The following is a 13,515-nucleotide window of genomic DNA, read 5'->3' as shown; positions in this document are numbered from 1 at the left end:
GAAATTTTAAGGAAGGATGAAGAGGAGAGAGGGAAAGAAGAAAGGGAGAGAGCAAGGGAAGACTTAACATATATGGAGCTCTGACTCCAGGTGCTATTCTCTGAACAAATGTATTCTTGGTAATTTTAGTCCATCAGCAAATATTTCTTGAGTCCTACTGTGTGCTGGAAAATGGCAAATAGTAATGAACAAGCAGGCAGCATCCCTTCTCTCATGGATCTTATATTCTAGTAGGAAAAACAGACACCAGGCACACTGTCACCCATAATTAACTGACAGCAAGTGGATATATGGTGTGAAGAATAGGTACATAGAGTTGGAAAGTCTACCTGTTCAAGTCTGAGGGCTAAGATAAGGCTTCCTTATCAAAGCAACAGTGAAGCCAAATATCATCTCATATGATGCGCATCATAGTTTGGTCAGGATTTCCCAAGTGATCATGATTGTCCTGGTCACAATCATTTAGAGAAGGAAAACCAATTACTCAATATTACAGAGAATAGGTGATTTACCTGGAGTTCAAGCCCAGGTTATCTTACAAGTTTCTATGCTATAAAGCTCACAGTGTCTATTTTACACATTTTCTAGAGAGGTATTTTGGTTACAGGATATGTTTTAATTAGGTAAACTACATCGTTTCAAACATGCAAAATGCATTGTAAAAAGTTCTAAAAATAATACACAGTAAAAAGTGGGTCTCCTTCCCTGCCCATCCCCTCTCCCCCAGCTACCTGCAGGTAATGCCAGTCGAGTTCCTTGTATATTTGTCCAGAAGTATATTTAATACTTGTAGTACCTACTATGTGCTAGGTGCTTTTCAAAGTCTTTTACAAATGTTTAATTCTAATAATAATTTTATATGGTGAGTTAATTCTTAACTCCATTGTTCATGTAGAGTTAGTTATCCCTCAGTATCCAGAGGGGATTGGTTCTAGGATCCCCACAGATAACACAATCCATGGATGCTCAAGTCCCCTATAGAAAAGGGCATAGTAGTTGCATATAACCTACACACATCTTTTTCTATGGTTTAAATTATCTCTGGGTTACTTACAATGCCTAATACAATGTAAATGCGGTGTAAATAGTTGTTATACTGTGTCTTTTATGGACTAATAAAAAGAAAAACTCTGTGCTGTACGTGTCTAATACAGTCACAACTATAGTACAGATACAATCATAGTAGACCTAACTACATGGTACTTGTCAGCCACAGTTCAACATTTTTAAATACTTTTGATCCACATGGATGTGAAACCTGGGGATATAGAGGGAAGACTCTGTGCACATATTATATTTTTCCACACAAGTATTTTAGATTGGAAGTGTGCACCAAACTTTGAGGTGCTTTTTCTTGTGTAGTAGTCAGCTTTTTCTTTGATAACACCACATAACAAATAAGTCCAAAGTCTCAGAGGCTTAATTAAAAACACTTATTTCTTCTTCGTGAGTCAGCCATGGCTCAGTTGGACTTTGCTCCAACTGGAAGTGGGATTTGTGTCTGCTTCCTGTAGCTCTCCTTCCAGAATCAGGGCTGAGGTCGCAGCATCCACCTAAGAGATCTTCATGCCAAGTGGCAGGAGCACAAGATGGAAAGTGGAAACACACAGGGCATCCAGAACTGCCACACTGTCTCTTCCATCCACAGTCCAATAGTCAAAGCAGGTCACATGGCCAAGTTCAAAATCAAGGGGCAGGGAACTATAATCTACACAGCAAGTTCAAGGAAAGAACAAAAACAGCCATAACACTGAATGAAATTAACTACACACCCTGAAAACCCAACTTTCATCTTTTGTAGCTGGTATATAGAGGAACTACTACTGAAAAGATGTAACTCTGGATGAATTAATAATTTCCCTGTGGTCTTCTGCTGGCAACATATAAACAGCTGCCTCTTTTCCGTTTGCCTTTCCCAGGTCTTTGCATCATGTTTGGAAAGAAAAAGAAAAAGATTGAAATATCTGGTCCATCCAACTTTGAACACAGGGTTCACACTGGGTTTGATCCACAGGAACAGAAATTCACTGGCCTGCCGCAGCAGTGGCATAGTCTGTTGGCAGACACGGCCAACAGGCCGAAGCCCATGGTGGACCCTTCATGCATCACACCCATCCAGCTGGCTCCCATGAAGGTATGATGAGGATTTGGCTTTAAGTTGACTTGAGAAGCAGGTTGTCATTTGATGAAGCGTCTCATCTTTAAAGGCAAACTATAAAATGCCTACGCAGTGTATTTGTTTTTAAATATCCACAGATTAGCCACAATTACTTTTCAATGATTATAATGCTCACCACTTACTGTAAATGGCAGCACATGCAAAGGATCCTCAGCTTTTACATGTGAGATATTTTTTTAAATCAGACACATAAAATAAAATCACAAAATCAGAAATGTTTATTAAACTTCAAGTGATGTTAGCTAATCTTTATATTGAAGAATATTACTCACCCCTTCTGGTAAATATTGGCAATAACTTTCGATTAAACTTTATATTAGACAATCTTTTGTTGTTTTGCATTTGCCCTCTGAATGTTTGAACTCTTATATAAAATTTAGTATTCATGTATGTTAAAATAATTTTATGTATATACATATATACACATGCATAGATTTACACATATACAGGTTTTATATATGTAATCATATATATTTATATATGTATGCATACGTATATGTTCAAATTTGTTGCTATAGTATAAGAAACAGCTATTTTAAATAAAAGTGAATCATTTGAGTCATGAAATAAGATATAATTACCCTAAAGAAATGGCTAGTAGATTTTTGGCAAGAAATTGTCATGAACATAATTGTGTTAAAGCGGAACACAGATCCAATAAATTTCAGGTACCTTAAGTTTCTACAGAGAAAATGCAGCCATTTTCTTCTGTACCTCAGAATAAAAATTCCATAGATCATTAAGTAATTGCCCCAAAAGCTCCTTATGGTAGTTAAACATTTCTGAATTTTTTTATTATGATATCCCAATAGATCAGATTCTATTCTATATCTCTTGCTCATTATATTAGTAGACATCTGAGCTACATGAATACCTTTTTCTATGTTAACATGAATATTGACTAGATTGTATTTAAATGATAGGCACATTAAAAGTGGATGCATTCTTTTAAAGGAGGCAAAGTAGGATCATAGTTAATAAATTATGGGAAAAGCTTATTTATAAGCTGTCATCTGAGCTGACTAAATTAGAATTGCAATTCCATTGTTTGCGCATCATCTTGGTCATTCTGTTCTGGTACTGAATATGTGAATATGTTCTACCTAAAGATCAATGCAGAGTCTTCTGATCCTGTATCTTGTAAATTTCATTTTCTGATAGGATTTTGAAACTTTTTAAGCCAGATAAATGTAAAATATACAAAGATGGATATTTGAAAAGATAAATCTTTAGGAACAAAAGGACCTTCCATTTTAAACAGGTATTGATTGAGAGTTAATAGAAACTGACTAATTAACCAACTCCACTGGTTAATAATAGGCAATATCTTACTATTGAGCACATGCCCCCAAGAGAAGGCTAATGCTTAATTATTGCACTTTAAGTGATGTTTGCTAATCTTTATATTGAAGAATATTTCTCACCCCTTCTGGTAAATAAATATTGGCAATAACTTTTGATTAAACTTTAAATTAGATGATCTTTTGTTGTTTTGCATTTGCCCTCTGAATGTTTGAACTCTTATATAAATTAAGTATTAATGTATTTTAAAATAATTTTATACATATGCATATATACACACATGCATAGATGTACACATATACAGGTATACCAAATACCAAATAATAGGGTAGGCCACATCTGAAAAGAAGTAGGGATTGGAAAAAATTTCCTTTTTTGGTTTCATTAGTTTTCTCATATCCCAAGTTTTTATAAAAACTAGAAAATGGAGTGTTCAGTATACCCAGAAAAGTCCTCTGCTATTGGTTATCATGGTAAAGGAAAAAATGCCCAAATGACAACCACCTTAAGTACAGTTATCATTTGATGAGGCCATTCTAGAAGGATACTCTAGGACATTCTAGTCTTTGTGTAACATTCTAGCTGAAGGCCCAGGATAAGTGCTCTCTTTTAGAGAGCATGTTCATTATTGGGTGAAGACAGGGTATCAGTTATTTCACCATGATTTTTCACTTGTCCAGGCCGTGGCAGGTCCTGGCCAGCAGTGAAGGAGGAAGCTCCCATATCAGTGATAATGCACCATGCTCAGTGGATGTAGGACTTAAGAGGACCATTTAGCTCATTTTTCCCATCTTCTGGATGAGCTGGCTTATTATCCTCTTATGACAGAATTTAAAAGCCCCACTGAGAGTTAGAGCAAGGTTTGCTAAGTGCTGAGTTCCTGAGCCCCATGATGCTCCTACTCACTTTATCACTTTCTAACCCTAATGCCAAATGTGTGATCATCCTGTCCCTATGACATGAAAATATTTGTTATAGATGCTTAAATGCCATCTGGGGGATGACTGGAAAATACATCTTGAGTATAGATCCAGTCCTGTATTTCTGCAAATGAGACTTCAGGCACAGTTTTACCTGTGATAAAAAAATAAAATCAGACAAGAAATGACAAACAATGGTCAACTAGGTCGAAATTCCCCCAGAAAGAGTGGAGTTAATCAAATGCTTGTCTCACCAAACTTCTTCAGACTGGTCCTCTCTTTCTCTAAATCCCATGAGTGCAGTTAGCACTGTTGGCAGCTCTTGGACACATTGGTGGTTCCAGAGAATCCTATTGTCTCTACCAGCCTCTTAGAAAAGGGAAAGTAAAAGGTTTAAGGGGCCAAAGTATACCATGTAGACTGGATGATCCCACTGTTTGGAAGTGTCTTCTCTGGAGAAATCATCCAAGTCACTGAGAATTACATATTATAAACTATGCAGAATATATCTCAGAAGCTAGAACAATCATTGAAATAAGAAGCTGTGAATGAATCAACAGGAAAGCATGAATACATAGAATTGTGCAGATTTAAAGCCATTTTGGCACAGTTATTTAAGTTAAGTAGAACCAACAATTCTAATTTGGTCCAGTTGTTTTTATTTAAAAGGAAAAATGAGACAAGAGATCATGACATAAAAGCAGTCAGTGGAAGAAGGGTACAATGCCTTATGTCTTGTCAAATGCCAGTTTTTCAATATTTGTGAGCTTCAGACAGGCTGGTTCTGAATGGAAATCTGCGATTGCAACCAACTCTCTCTTCTGTATTGATTTGGGTTTTCAGCTGTTCCTATTCAGAATTTTCTTTAAATTGCATGCCATATGACTTTATTTGTAGTTGTAGAGGACTCAGAGAACTTCTGCAGAGTCTTTCATTATGCACGTGATCCACACAGTTTTCTCATGTGAAGCAGGCAGAACATTTAAACAGGAAGTGTCAATGAAAGTGTGCACCAAGAAGCAAGTGAGTAAATGCCCAAATGCGTGCTGCTCACCTGTCTCCAGGGTGGCCTGGCTGCTCCTTGGGCTGATCGTATGTGAAGTTAAACAGCAAACCTCCAGATTACAAGCTTCTCTCCTGACTGTTGGTTTCTCGCTGAGTGGCCTGACCTGACCTCCTATCAGCTGAACTTGTCAAATGAGGATGGTGGTGCTTTGATAACTGGAAAATTCTATATAAGGGGAGATGATATTGTCAGGAATGCCTTATTTGCCCCGGAGCTTCTCTCCTGGCAGGGATGACCTAACTGAAAATAACACTTCTAAGTCAAAAGAAAAAGCATGCGGCTCTCTCTGTGACTCCCACACATGCGTGGAACTTGAAAGATTTAATTTTACTCTCATTTAGCATCTTATAGAATTTGGGGCACTAAGATGGCCACTGTAGGCTTCTTTGTGGCACTGTCAACTCCTAGAATTTTTATCATTTTTGTCTTGTATCAGTAAAAATAAGCATTATATTGTTGCCTCTGTATAAACTAGTGAGAAGGCAGTTCATCAATACTTTGATCATTTCTAAGCAGCACATCACTATCCAAGTGTTTGAATGCTCCTGCTATTACCAATAACATTAAAACTTCAGTGGAAAAAAAAAAAAACTGTGCCTGAGATGGCACAAGTCTAAGCATTTGCTATCATCACATAATCCACTTCCTTTTGAGAATCTTTGTATTAGTTTTTTATTGCTGCATAACAAATTACCACAAACTTCAAGGAATACACATTTATTATCTCACAGTTTTTCTGAGTCTGGAATGGAGGCAGGCTTAACTGGGTACCTCTGCTCAAGGGCTCCCAGACTGCCATCAGCTTGGCTGCACTGCCCTCTGGAGGCGTGACTGGGGAAGCATCCACTTCCCAGCTCCTTTAGGCTGTTGGCGGAATTCACTTCCTCTCTGTGGAACTCAAGGTAGCTTGCTTCTTCAAGGCCACAGGAGAGTGAGAGCCACCCTGCTTGGAGTCTTACGTACTTACCATAACAGAATCACAAAATGATATCCCAGCACTGATGCTGTATCATGTAGAACATAGCCAGGGGAGTGACATTCCATCACCTCTACCATGTCCTATGGGTTTGAAGTAAGCACAGGTCCTGCCCTTGCTCATAGAAAGGGGATCACACAAAGCTGGGAGCACCAGCAGGGGGTGTCACCCTAGGGCTTGTTCACCCTGCTCCCCATTGTCTCTCCCACATGCAAGATACATTCACCCCAACCCCAGGTTCCCTGAGTGTCATCTTACCATTAGGGCAAGGGTGGGGAACATCCGGCCTGCAGGCCATATAAGGCCCATGAAATCATTTGGTCTGGCCCTGCCAAGGCAACTGTAGGTGGAACTTGAAATTCAATAAATCTAGGAGCTTTTTTCATAGCAACCTGTATTTATATTAAGTGAATTATATCAAGTGAATGATGTTATAAATATCTAAATGGCCCTTGGCAGAAAAAAAGGGTCCCCACCCTCGCATTAGGACATCATTGTAAAGTAAAATTGGGGTTAGGTGTGGATAAGGGGCTTGAGTGATCTACCAATCACAGCTGCTAGGGCACAGTTACTCTCCAGCTGTGGACCTGTGAAACTACAGTGCTGAGCATCTGCCTCCAGCCCTCCCAACATGAGATGGTGGGACAGACAGAGTAATAGTTGCAGACGCTCCAGTCAAAACAGGGAAAATGAAATGTAAAAAGGAGTCACCGGTCCAGAGCCCTTGTGAAGCCCAGCCTGGCGAATGTTGGGAGTCCCTCAACATTCAAGGCTCGGGAATAAGCTCTGTGTCTCAGGCTCCACCCTCTGGATTCTTGGTTCTGCTCTTCTTTTTCATGAAAGGTAGCCTGTGTTCACAGCAGAATGGTGTTATCGGCCTGCTTTCTATTGAGGGGTCTGACAGCCTCCTTTTGTTTTGTAATATCTCTGTCCCTTGCAGTCCATGCTAGCAAAGTTCCTATTTAAACAACTTCTCAATTACTTTGTAAACCTTGTGTGGACTTCACTGTGGTTCACTCCATTAGGCAAGAGCAATATCCACTGATGTGTTTAAGATAAACCCTCTGTCCTTGGCCTCCTGCTGAGATGCCCTTCAGTTCCCTAGAGGTTCTCTGGTTTCACTGAGATCTGTGAGGCATACCCTTAATTTCTTACAAAGGCCTTTTTGTGATTGCCTCATCTGAACTTTGGTCTTTCTGAATTTTAGCAGCTGTATCTTCACACCCGCAGAATACTCTTTCCTGAGAGGCAGCTCTTCATTTTTGCATCTTTGCCATCTGGAGAAGCTCAGAGTTTTTTGAGACATGAGATTCTGGTTTCTTTCTTTTTTAAACTGTAAGTTCTTCCTTCAATTAATCTCTCTCCCTGTGCAATTACTGTAAGCAGAAAGAACCAGGCAGCACCTGTCACGCTTGTCTTGGAAATCTCCTTAGATATGTGGACATGTTTATCACTTCCAGCTTCTGCTTTCCACATAACTCCAGGAGACAATTCTGCCAAACTTTCTGCCACCACAGAGCAAGGACCCCCTTCCTCCAGTTTCCAGTAACATGTTCCTCATTTGCTTCTGAGCCTCACCATCGGCATCCTCAAAATCCAGATTTCTACTAAGAGTCTGTTCATGGCAATCATGACTTTCTCTATCATGTTCCTCAAAATTCCTTCAGCTTCTACCCACTTCCTGGTTACAAACACTCCTGTGTTATGAACTGCATGTGTCCTTCCAAAATTCATATGTTGAAACCCCAACCCCCATGTGACTACACTTGGAGATGGGCCTTTCAGGAGGCAATTAAGGTTAAACAAGGTCATAAGGCTGGAACCCTAACCCTATAGGACTGATGTCCTTACAAGAAGAGGAAGAGACACCAGGGGCAAACAGTCACAGAGAAAAGACCAGGTAAGGACATGGCAAGAAGATGGTCATCTGTAAGGCAAGGAAGAGAGGTCTTAGAAGAAACAACCCCACTGACACCTTAATCTTAGACTTCCACCTTCCAGACTATAAGAAATAAATCTGTTGTTAAGCCACCCAATGCAGTAGCCCTAGCCAGCTAATACACATGCGTTTAGGTATTTGTTACAGCAGCACCCCACTTTCAGATACCAAAATTTGTAACAAGTTACCATAAACTCAACAGACCAGTTTTCAGAGGTCAGGAGTTGGGCACAGTTTAGCTCCATCCTCTGCTCAGGCTCTCACAAGGCTGAGAACAAGGTGCCAGCTGGGCTGTCTTCCATCTGAGGGTTCAACTGGGGGAGAGTTGGCTTCGAAGCTCATTTAGGTTATTGGCAGAATTAACTTCCGTGTGGCTTTGAGGGAATAGAGTACTGAGACCAGGAAGAAAGAGAGGTCAAGAAAGGGTGTGTTAATGAACAGTAACTGCTGTGGGCAGCTGGGGCCCAGTTCTGGTGGGGATGCCCTGAGGGACTTTGCAGAACACACCTCAGACTTGTCCCAGCAGGGAAACCGGGGCATCTGTCCACCACTTCCCATCCCTCACTGGCTGCAGTTTGCTCCCAGGAATTAATTTCTTGGTAAAATCCACCTGTCCCACCTTTGACCAAGCATTCCCCAGCAGCTAGAAAATACTTTTAGGTAGAGAGAATCAGGAAACCTTCAGCGGGAACAGGCACTGGCTGCAGGTGACCTCCAGGGTGGGTCGAGGGGATACAGGCACAGCATCAATAGCAACTCCTATCAGTGGAGCATCAGCTTTCATTTTGTCATCAAATATTGATTGTGAACCTACTATATTCCAGGCAATGAAGCTATAAAAAAGAACGATGTTTGGCCTCATCTCTACAGAGCACACAAGCTAGTGGGGGAGAGGGATTTGTACAGACAAACAAAATATAATAAATGTTACAATAGAATAGAGAACACAATTGAATATATAAACACTTTGTTGTGAAAGCTTTGAGAACAGAATGGCTACACTTCTTAGAAAATTTAGAGAAGGTATAATTTTGGATTTTGAAAGAATGCAGTCTTATTTTCATACCTGATGTAAGGATACCCTGAGATCAGGAAATAACTGTACTCAGAGGCAGTGACAGCATCTTGCTTAAAGAGCCCTCTGGACCCACACTCCCCAAGATCAATCCCAAATTGTGATTCTTCTGCCTGTTCCAGATATTGGACCTTGTGCAGGTTACTCAACCTCTGCCTGCTTGCTTCCTAGTCTGTTTAAAGTGGATATAATAGCACTACTCATAGGGCTGGTGTGAGGACTAAACAGTCTAATACATGTACAATATACGTGCGCAATACAATTTTTAAAAATGAAGCAAACCTGATGATCACAAATACAAAGTACAATAAAAATGGCCTTTTTTAGGAAGAGAACAATGTTTTTGGTTTGCTTTCTCTCACAATATAACAAAGACTGTATGTGGATATTTCAATCTCTATATATAAAAGCCTAAATGACTGGCCAATCCGCTGACTGGCCAGTAGCTATGATGAGCACTGACCACCAGGGGGCAAATGCTCAATGCAGGAGCAGAAACCACAGGCATGGAAACATGGAACAGAATGATGAATCTCAGAGGGAAGGGGGAAAAGGGGAGGGTGGAAAGAGATTAACAGAAGATCTTATATGCATACTAGAGGCCCGGTGCACAGATTCATGCACTGGTGGGGTCCCTCGGCCTGGCCTGTGGGGATCGGGCTGAAACCAGCTTTCTGATATCCCCCAAGGGGTCCCAGATTGTGAGAGGGCACAGGCAAGGCCGAGGGACCCCTAGTTGTATAATAACTCTCTAAGTTATATAAAATGTGGGTTCCCAGAGTTGGGACTCTGAGAGCAGCAGAGACCAGCAAACACCCAGATCTCTTGCACTCAGGGGTGCTTTCATGTGTGAGTTTCCTCAGGGCAGGTTTCCAATGATCTACTTCACCTCAGACCTGCTGCAGGCCATTCCTTCCATCATGAAGCAGGAGCCAGAGGAATGGCCCTTCCGGCAGCAGCGCCTGTGACTGGCAGCCCACCCCTCCCTGCCTCCTCATCTTTGATAGATCTGCCAGCTGTTAGGCTGAGAAGCCCCATCTGCTGGAAACCCCAAGCCAAGTTCTCTTCCTGAAGGCTGCAGGGGTGGGAAGTGAGTGTTTTGTTTAAAAAAAAAAAAAAACAACACGAAGGAGAGATGCACATAGAAACAGGTTTCTTCAAAACTGCAGTGTGGGGCAGGGAACTGGAGAAGGAGCAAAGTACAATAACACCTTCTCCCAAAATGAAACTCTGGTATGTTCAACAGATATTTTTATTCATAGAGGCAAATGTGCTCCTTTGGGAAATTATTTGTAATAATCTTTAAATTTTAAAGTATCTTTTAAAAATCTTCACCTGAGGACATATATGTTTATATGTTTATATATTTTAATAATTAAAATAACCTTTAATTATTTTCAGCATATGAGAGTAATACTTAAAATATAGGAAACTATATAAAAGGAAGATCTATCGAATCTCCACTGTTCACTGTTGATTTTTTTAAAAAATATGTTTTTATTGATTTGAGAGAGAGAGGAAGGGAGAAAGATAGAGAGATAGAAACATCAATGAGAGAGAGCCATCTATCTGCTGCCTCCTGCATGCCCCCTACTGGGGATCAAGCCCACAACCCAGGCATGTGCCCTGACCAGGAATGAACCAGTGACTTTTTGGTTCATGGGTTGATGCTCAACCACTCAGCCAACCTAGCCAGGCTCCACTGTTGAATTTGGATGTACTTTCTTCCATTATTTAAACACACACACACACACACACACACACACACACACACACACACACACACGGAGAGAAGAGCGAGATTAATTGAGATGTCTGTACAGTTTTTATTTCATTTTTTTCATCTACTGCTGTAGTTCCTGAACTTTTTTTGGTTCAAAGCACTCAGTGTCTCAGTATTTGTCACAGCCCCTCCTAGGAAAAAAGGAATAGTTAACTTTTCCATTTATTAAGTAGTTCAATCCAAACAATTTAATAAATATTTAACAATAATACACATAAATTGAGATTTTACATTTTTGTCATTTTTAAAGAAAATCCTAATGAAATGTGCACATCTGTTGGGCACTGCACACCTTCTTCAGCCTTGGAGGCAGGTTGGATAACACACCCTCATTTCCTGTTCCACATCGATTTTTACACAGAACTTTTTTTATCATGACAACTGCCAAATGCGTTGCATTATTCACTGACGTCATTAAAAGGCAAGTGGTGCAATTGAATGTAGAAATTTGAACTACCTTGAGCTGGTGATTTAAAAGTTATCTGACAGAGGTTAGCTATTGCTATTTCCTTCAAAAATTGAAGTTACTCTGCCACCCCCTGTGCATTCCTCTGGGGCACCTGGGCACACAGTTTGAGAACCATGAACCTACATGTTGTCACATTGCTTGCAACATTGTTTTTAGTGGCCACATTAGGACAGATGTACCATGATTTGAAAACCCTTTATGGTGGGAAATTTTGTTGATTACTAGTTAATTTTTTATTGATAAATTCAGCGTCTTCAAAAGGGTAAGAAGTTCTATTACTTAATGTAAAAATGAGATTTTGAATGCACAATTGCTACCCATTGTTATTTGGCCTGTTTATATTCTCATCTTGCAGTTTGAGAGCCCAGTTAGCCGGCGGCACATACAGTCTTGAATGCTGATTCCACTTTCTCATCTTTATAGTTTTGATTCAGCTTTAAGAACAAGGAGCCTAAAACAGGAAAGCAGTTTTAGCCCATCAGCTATGCTTCAAGTTTCCAAGTGAATGAATAAAAACAAAGCTGAGGAATTGACAAGATGTAAATTAAGAACAACTAAAGAGAAATTAACCTAGAACACACAAAAAAATGTAGACGGTTAAAAATAGTCAACTTTCAGCCCAGCCAGTGTTGCTAAGTGGTTGAGTGTTGACACATGAACCAGAAGGTCACGGTTTGGTCAGGGCACATGGCTGGGTTGCGGGTTCGATCCCCAGTGTGGGTCTTGCAAGAGGCAGCCGATCAGTAATTCTCATCCCTGATGTTTCTATCTCTCCCTCTCCCTTCCTCTCTCTAAAATCAATAAAAACATATTTTAAAAAAATAGCTAACTTCCAGAAACTCAAATTTTTTATAATTTCCTGCCGCAAACCTGGACTCTGCACCATCCTTTACCCCACTGGTGAGCTTGGCTCTGCAAGGGAAGACATCTGCCTGACATTGTTTGTCTGCTCAGCATAGTGTTGTGGACAGCGGTCAGGGTTGCAGTTGGCTCTTCAATTAAGAACAGATCAGTTCCCTGAACTCGCTTAACACTGCATTTCCCTGCCTTGTAAGGTTGTTATGTGGATCAAGTCAAACAAGAAAGAAAGAAAGAAAGAAAGAAAGAAAGAAAGAAAGAAAGAAAGAAAGAAAGGAAGGAAGGAAGGAAGGAAGGAAGGAAGGAAGGAAGGAAGGAAGGAAGGAAGGAAGGAAGGAAGGAAGGAAGGAAGAAAGAAAGGAGCTGTCTGCACGTGTAAGGTGGTCCTGATGGAGGGGGTTGTGGAGGTGGTTGGTGGAGGCGATGGAGGTTGTGGAGGTTGGCAGAGGTGGTAGAAGTTGTGGGGGTGGGGTAGTAGTAATATACCTTTTTAAAATCTTCATGAAATGCTGCCTATAGATGCAAAAGGCCTACAACTCTTTTGTGCCCCGTTATGAAGTCCATTTGTCTACAAACCCATGTGAATATTAGGTATGTGTGCTCCGTCCTTCCAAATTTGCTGGTAATCGATTCACAACTTGGTTTTCTCTGTGGGATGCAGGGCTGGGGGTAATAGAATTAATAAGTTTGAATAGACATGACCTCATCTGAGCCTTACAGTGTGAGGTAGGTGGTGTTATCCTTATTTTACAGATTGCTAATTTAGGATTTAGAGAGCACAAGGGCCTTGCCAAGGGTCACACTCAGAGCTAAAACATGTACTCAGCCAGCTGTCAGCCAGCAGCTAGATGCCAGGGCCTTTCTAGGCAGCAAAGGCATGTTTAAGATAGTCACTGCTGAGGATATTGTGGCACTAATAGCATATTACCACTAGTAGTAGTAATAGGC

General features: G+C 40.5%; 1 protein-coding gene across 1 annotated transcript in view; it reads left to right on the top strand.

Annotated features, from left to right (window-relative positions):
• PAK5 (p21 (RAC1) activated kinase 5) overlaps positions 1 to 13,515 on the top strand; it is a 265,152-nt gene that overhangs the window by 165,661 nt on the left and 85,976 nt on the right. The window contains exon 3 of the mRNA XM_080684532.1: positions 1,920 to 2,134. Within this exon, the coding sequence (XP_080540658.1) occupies positions 1,931 to 2,134 (204 nt within the window). The 5' untranslated portion in view covers positions 1,920 to 1,930. The remainder of the gene's footprint in view (positions 1 to 1,919; positions 2,135 to 13,515) is intronic.

The sequence above is a fragment of the Plecotus auritus genome (genome assembly GCF_963455305.1).
Source record: "Plecotus auritus genome assembly, chromosome: 8".
Lineage (NCBI taxonomy): Eukaryota > Metazoa > Chordata > Mammalia > Chiroptera > Vespertilionidae > Plecotus > Plecotus auritus.
Note: the sequence above shows the minus strand (reverse complement) of the source record. Positions and strands in the feature narration are given on the sequence as shown.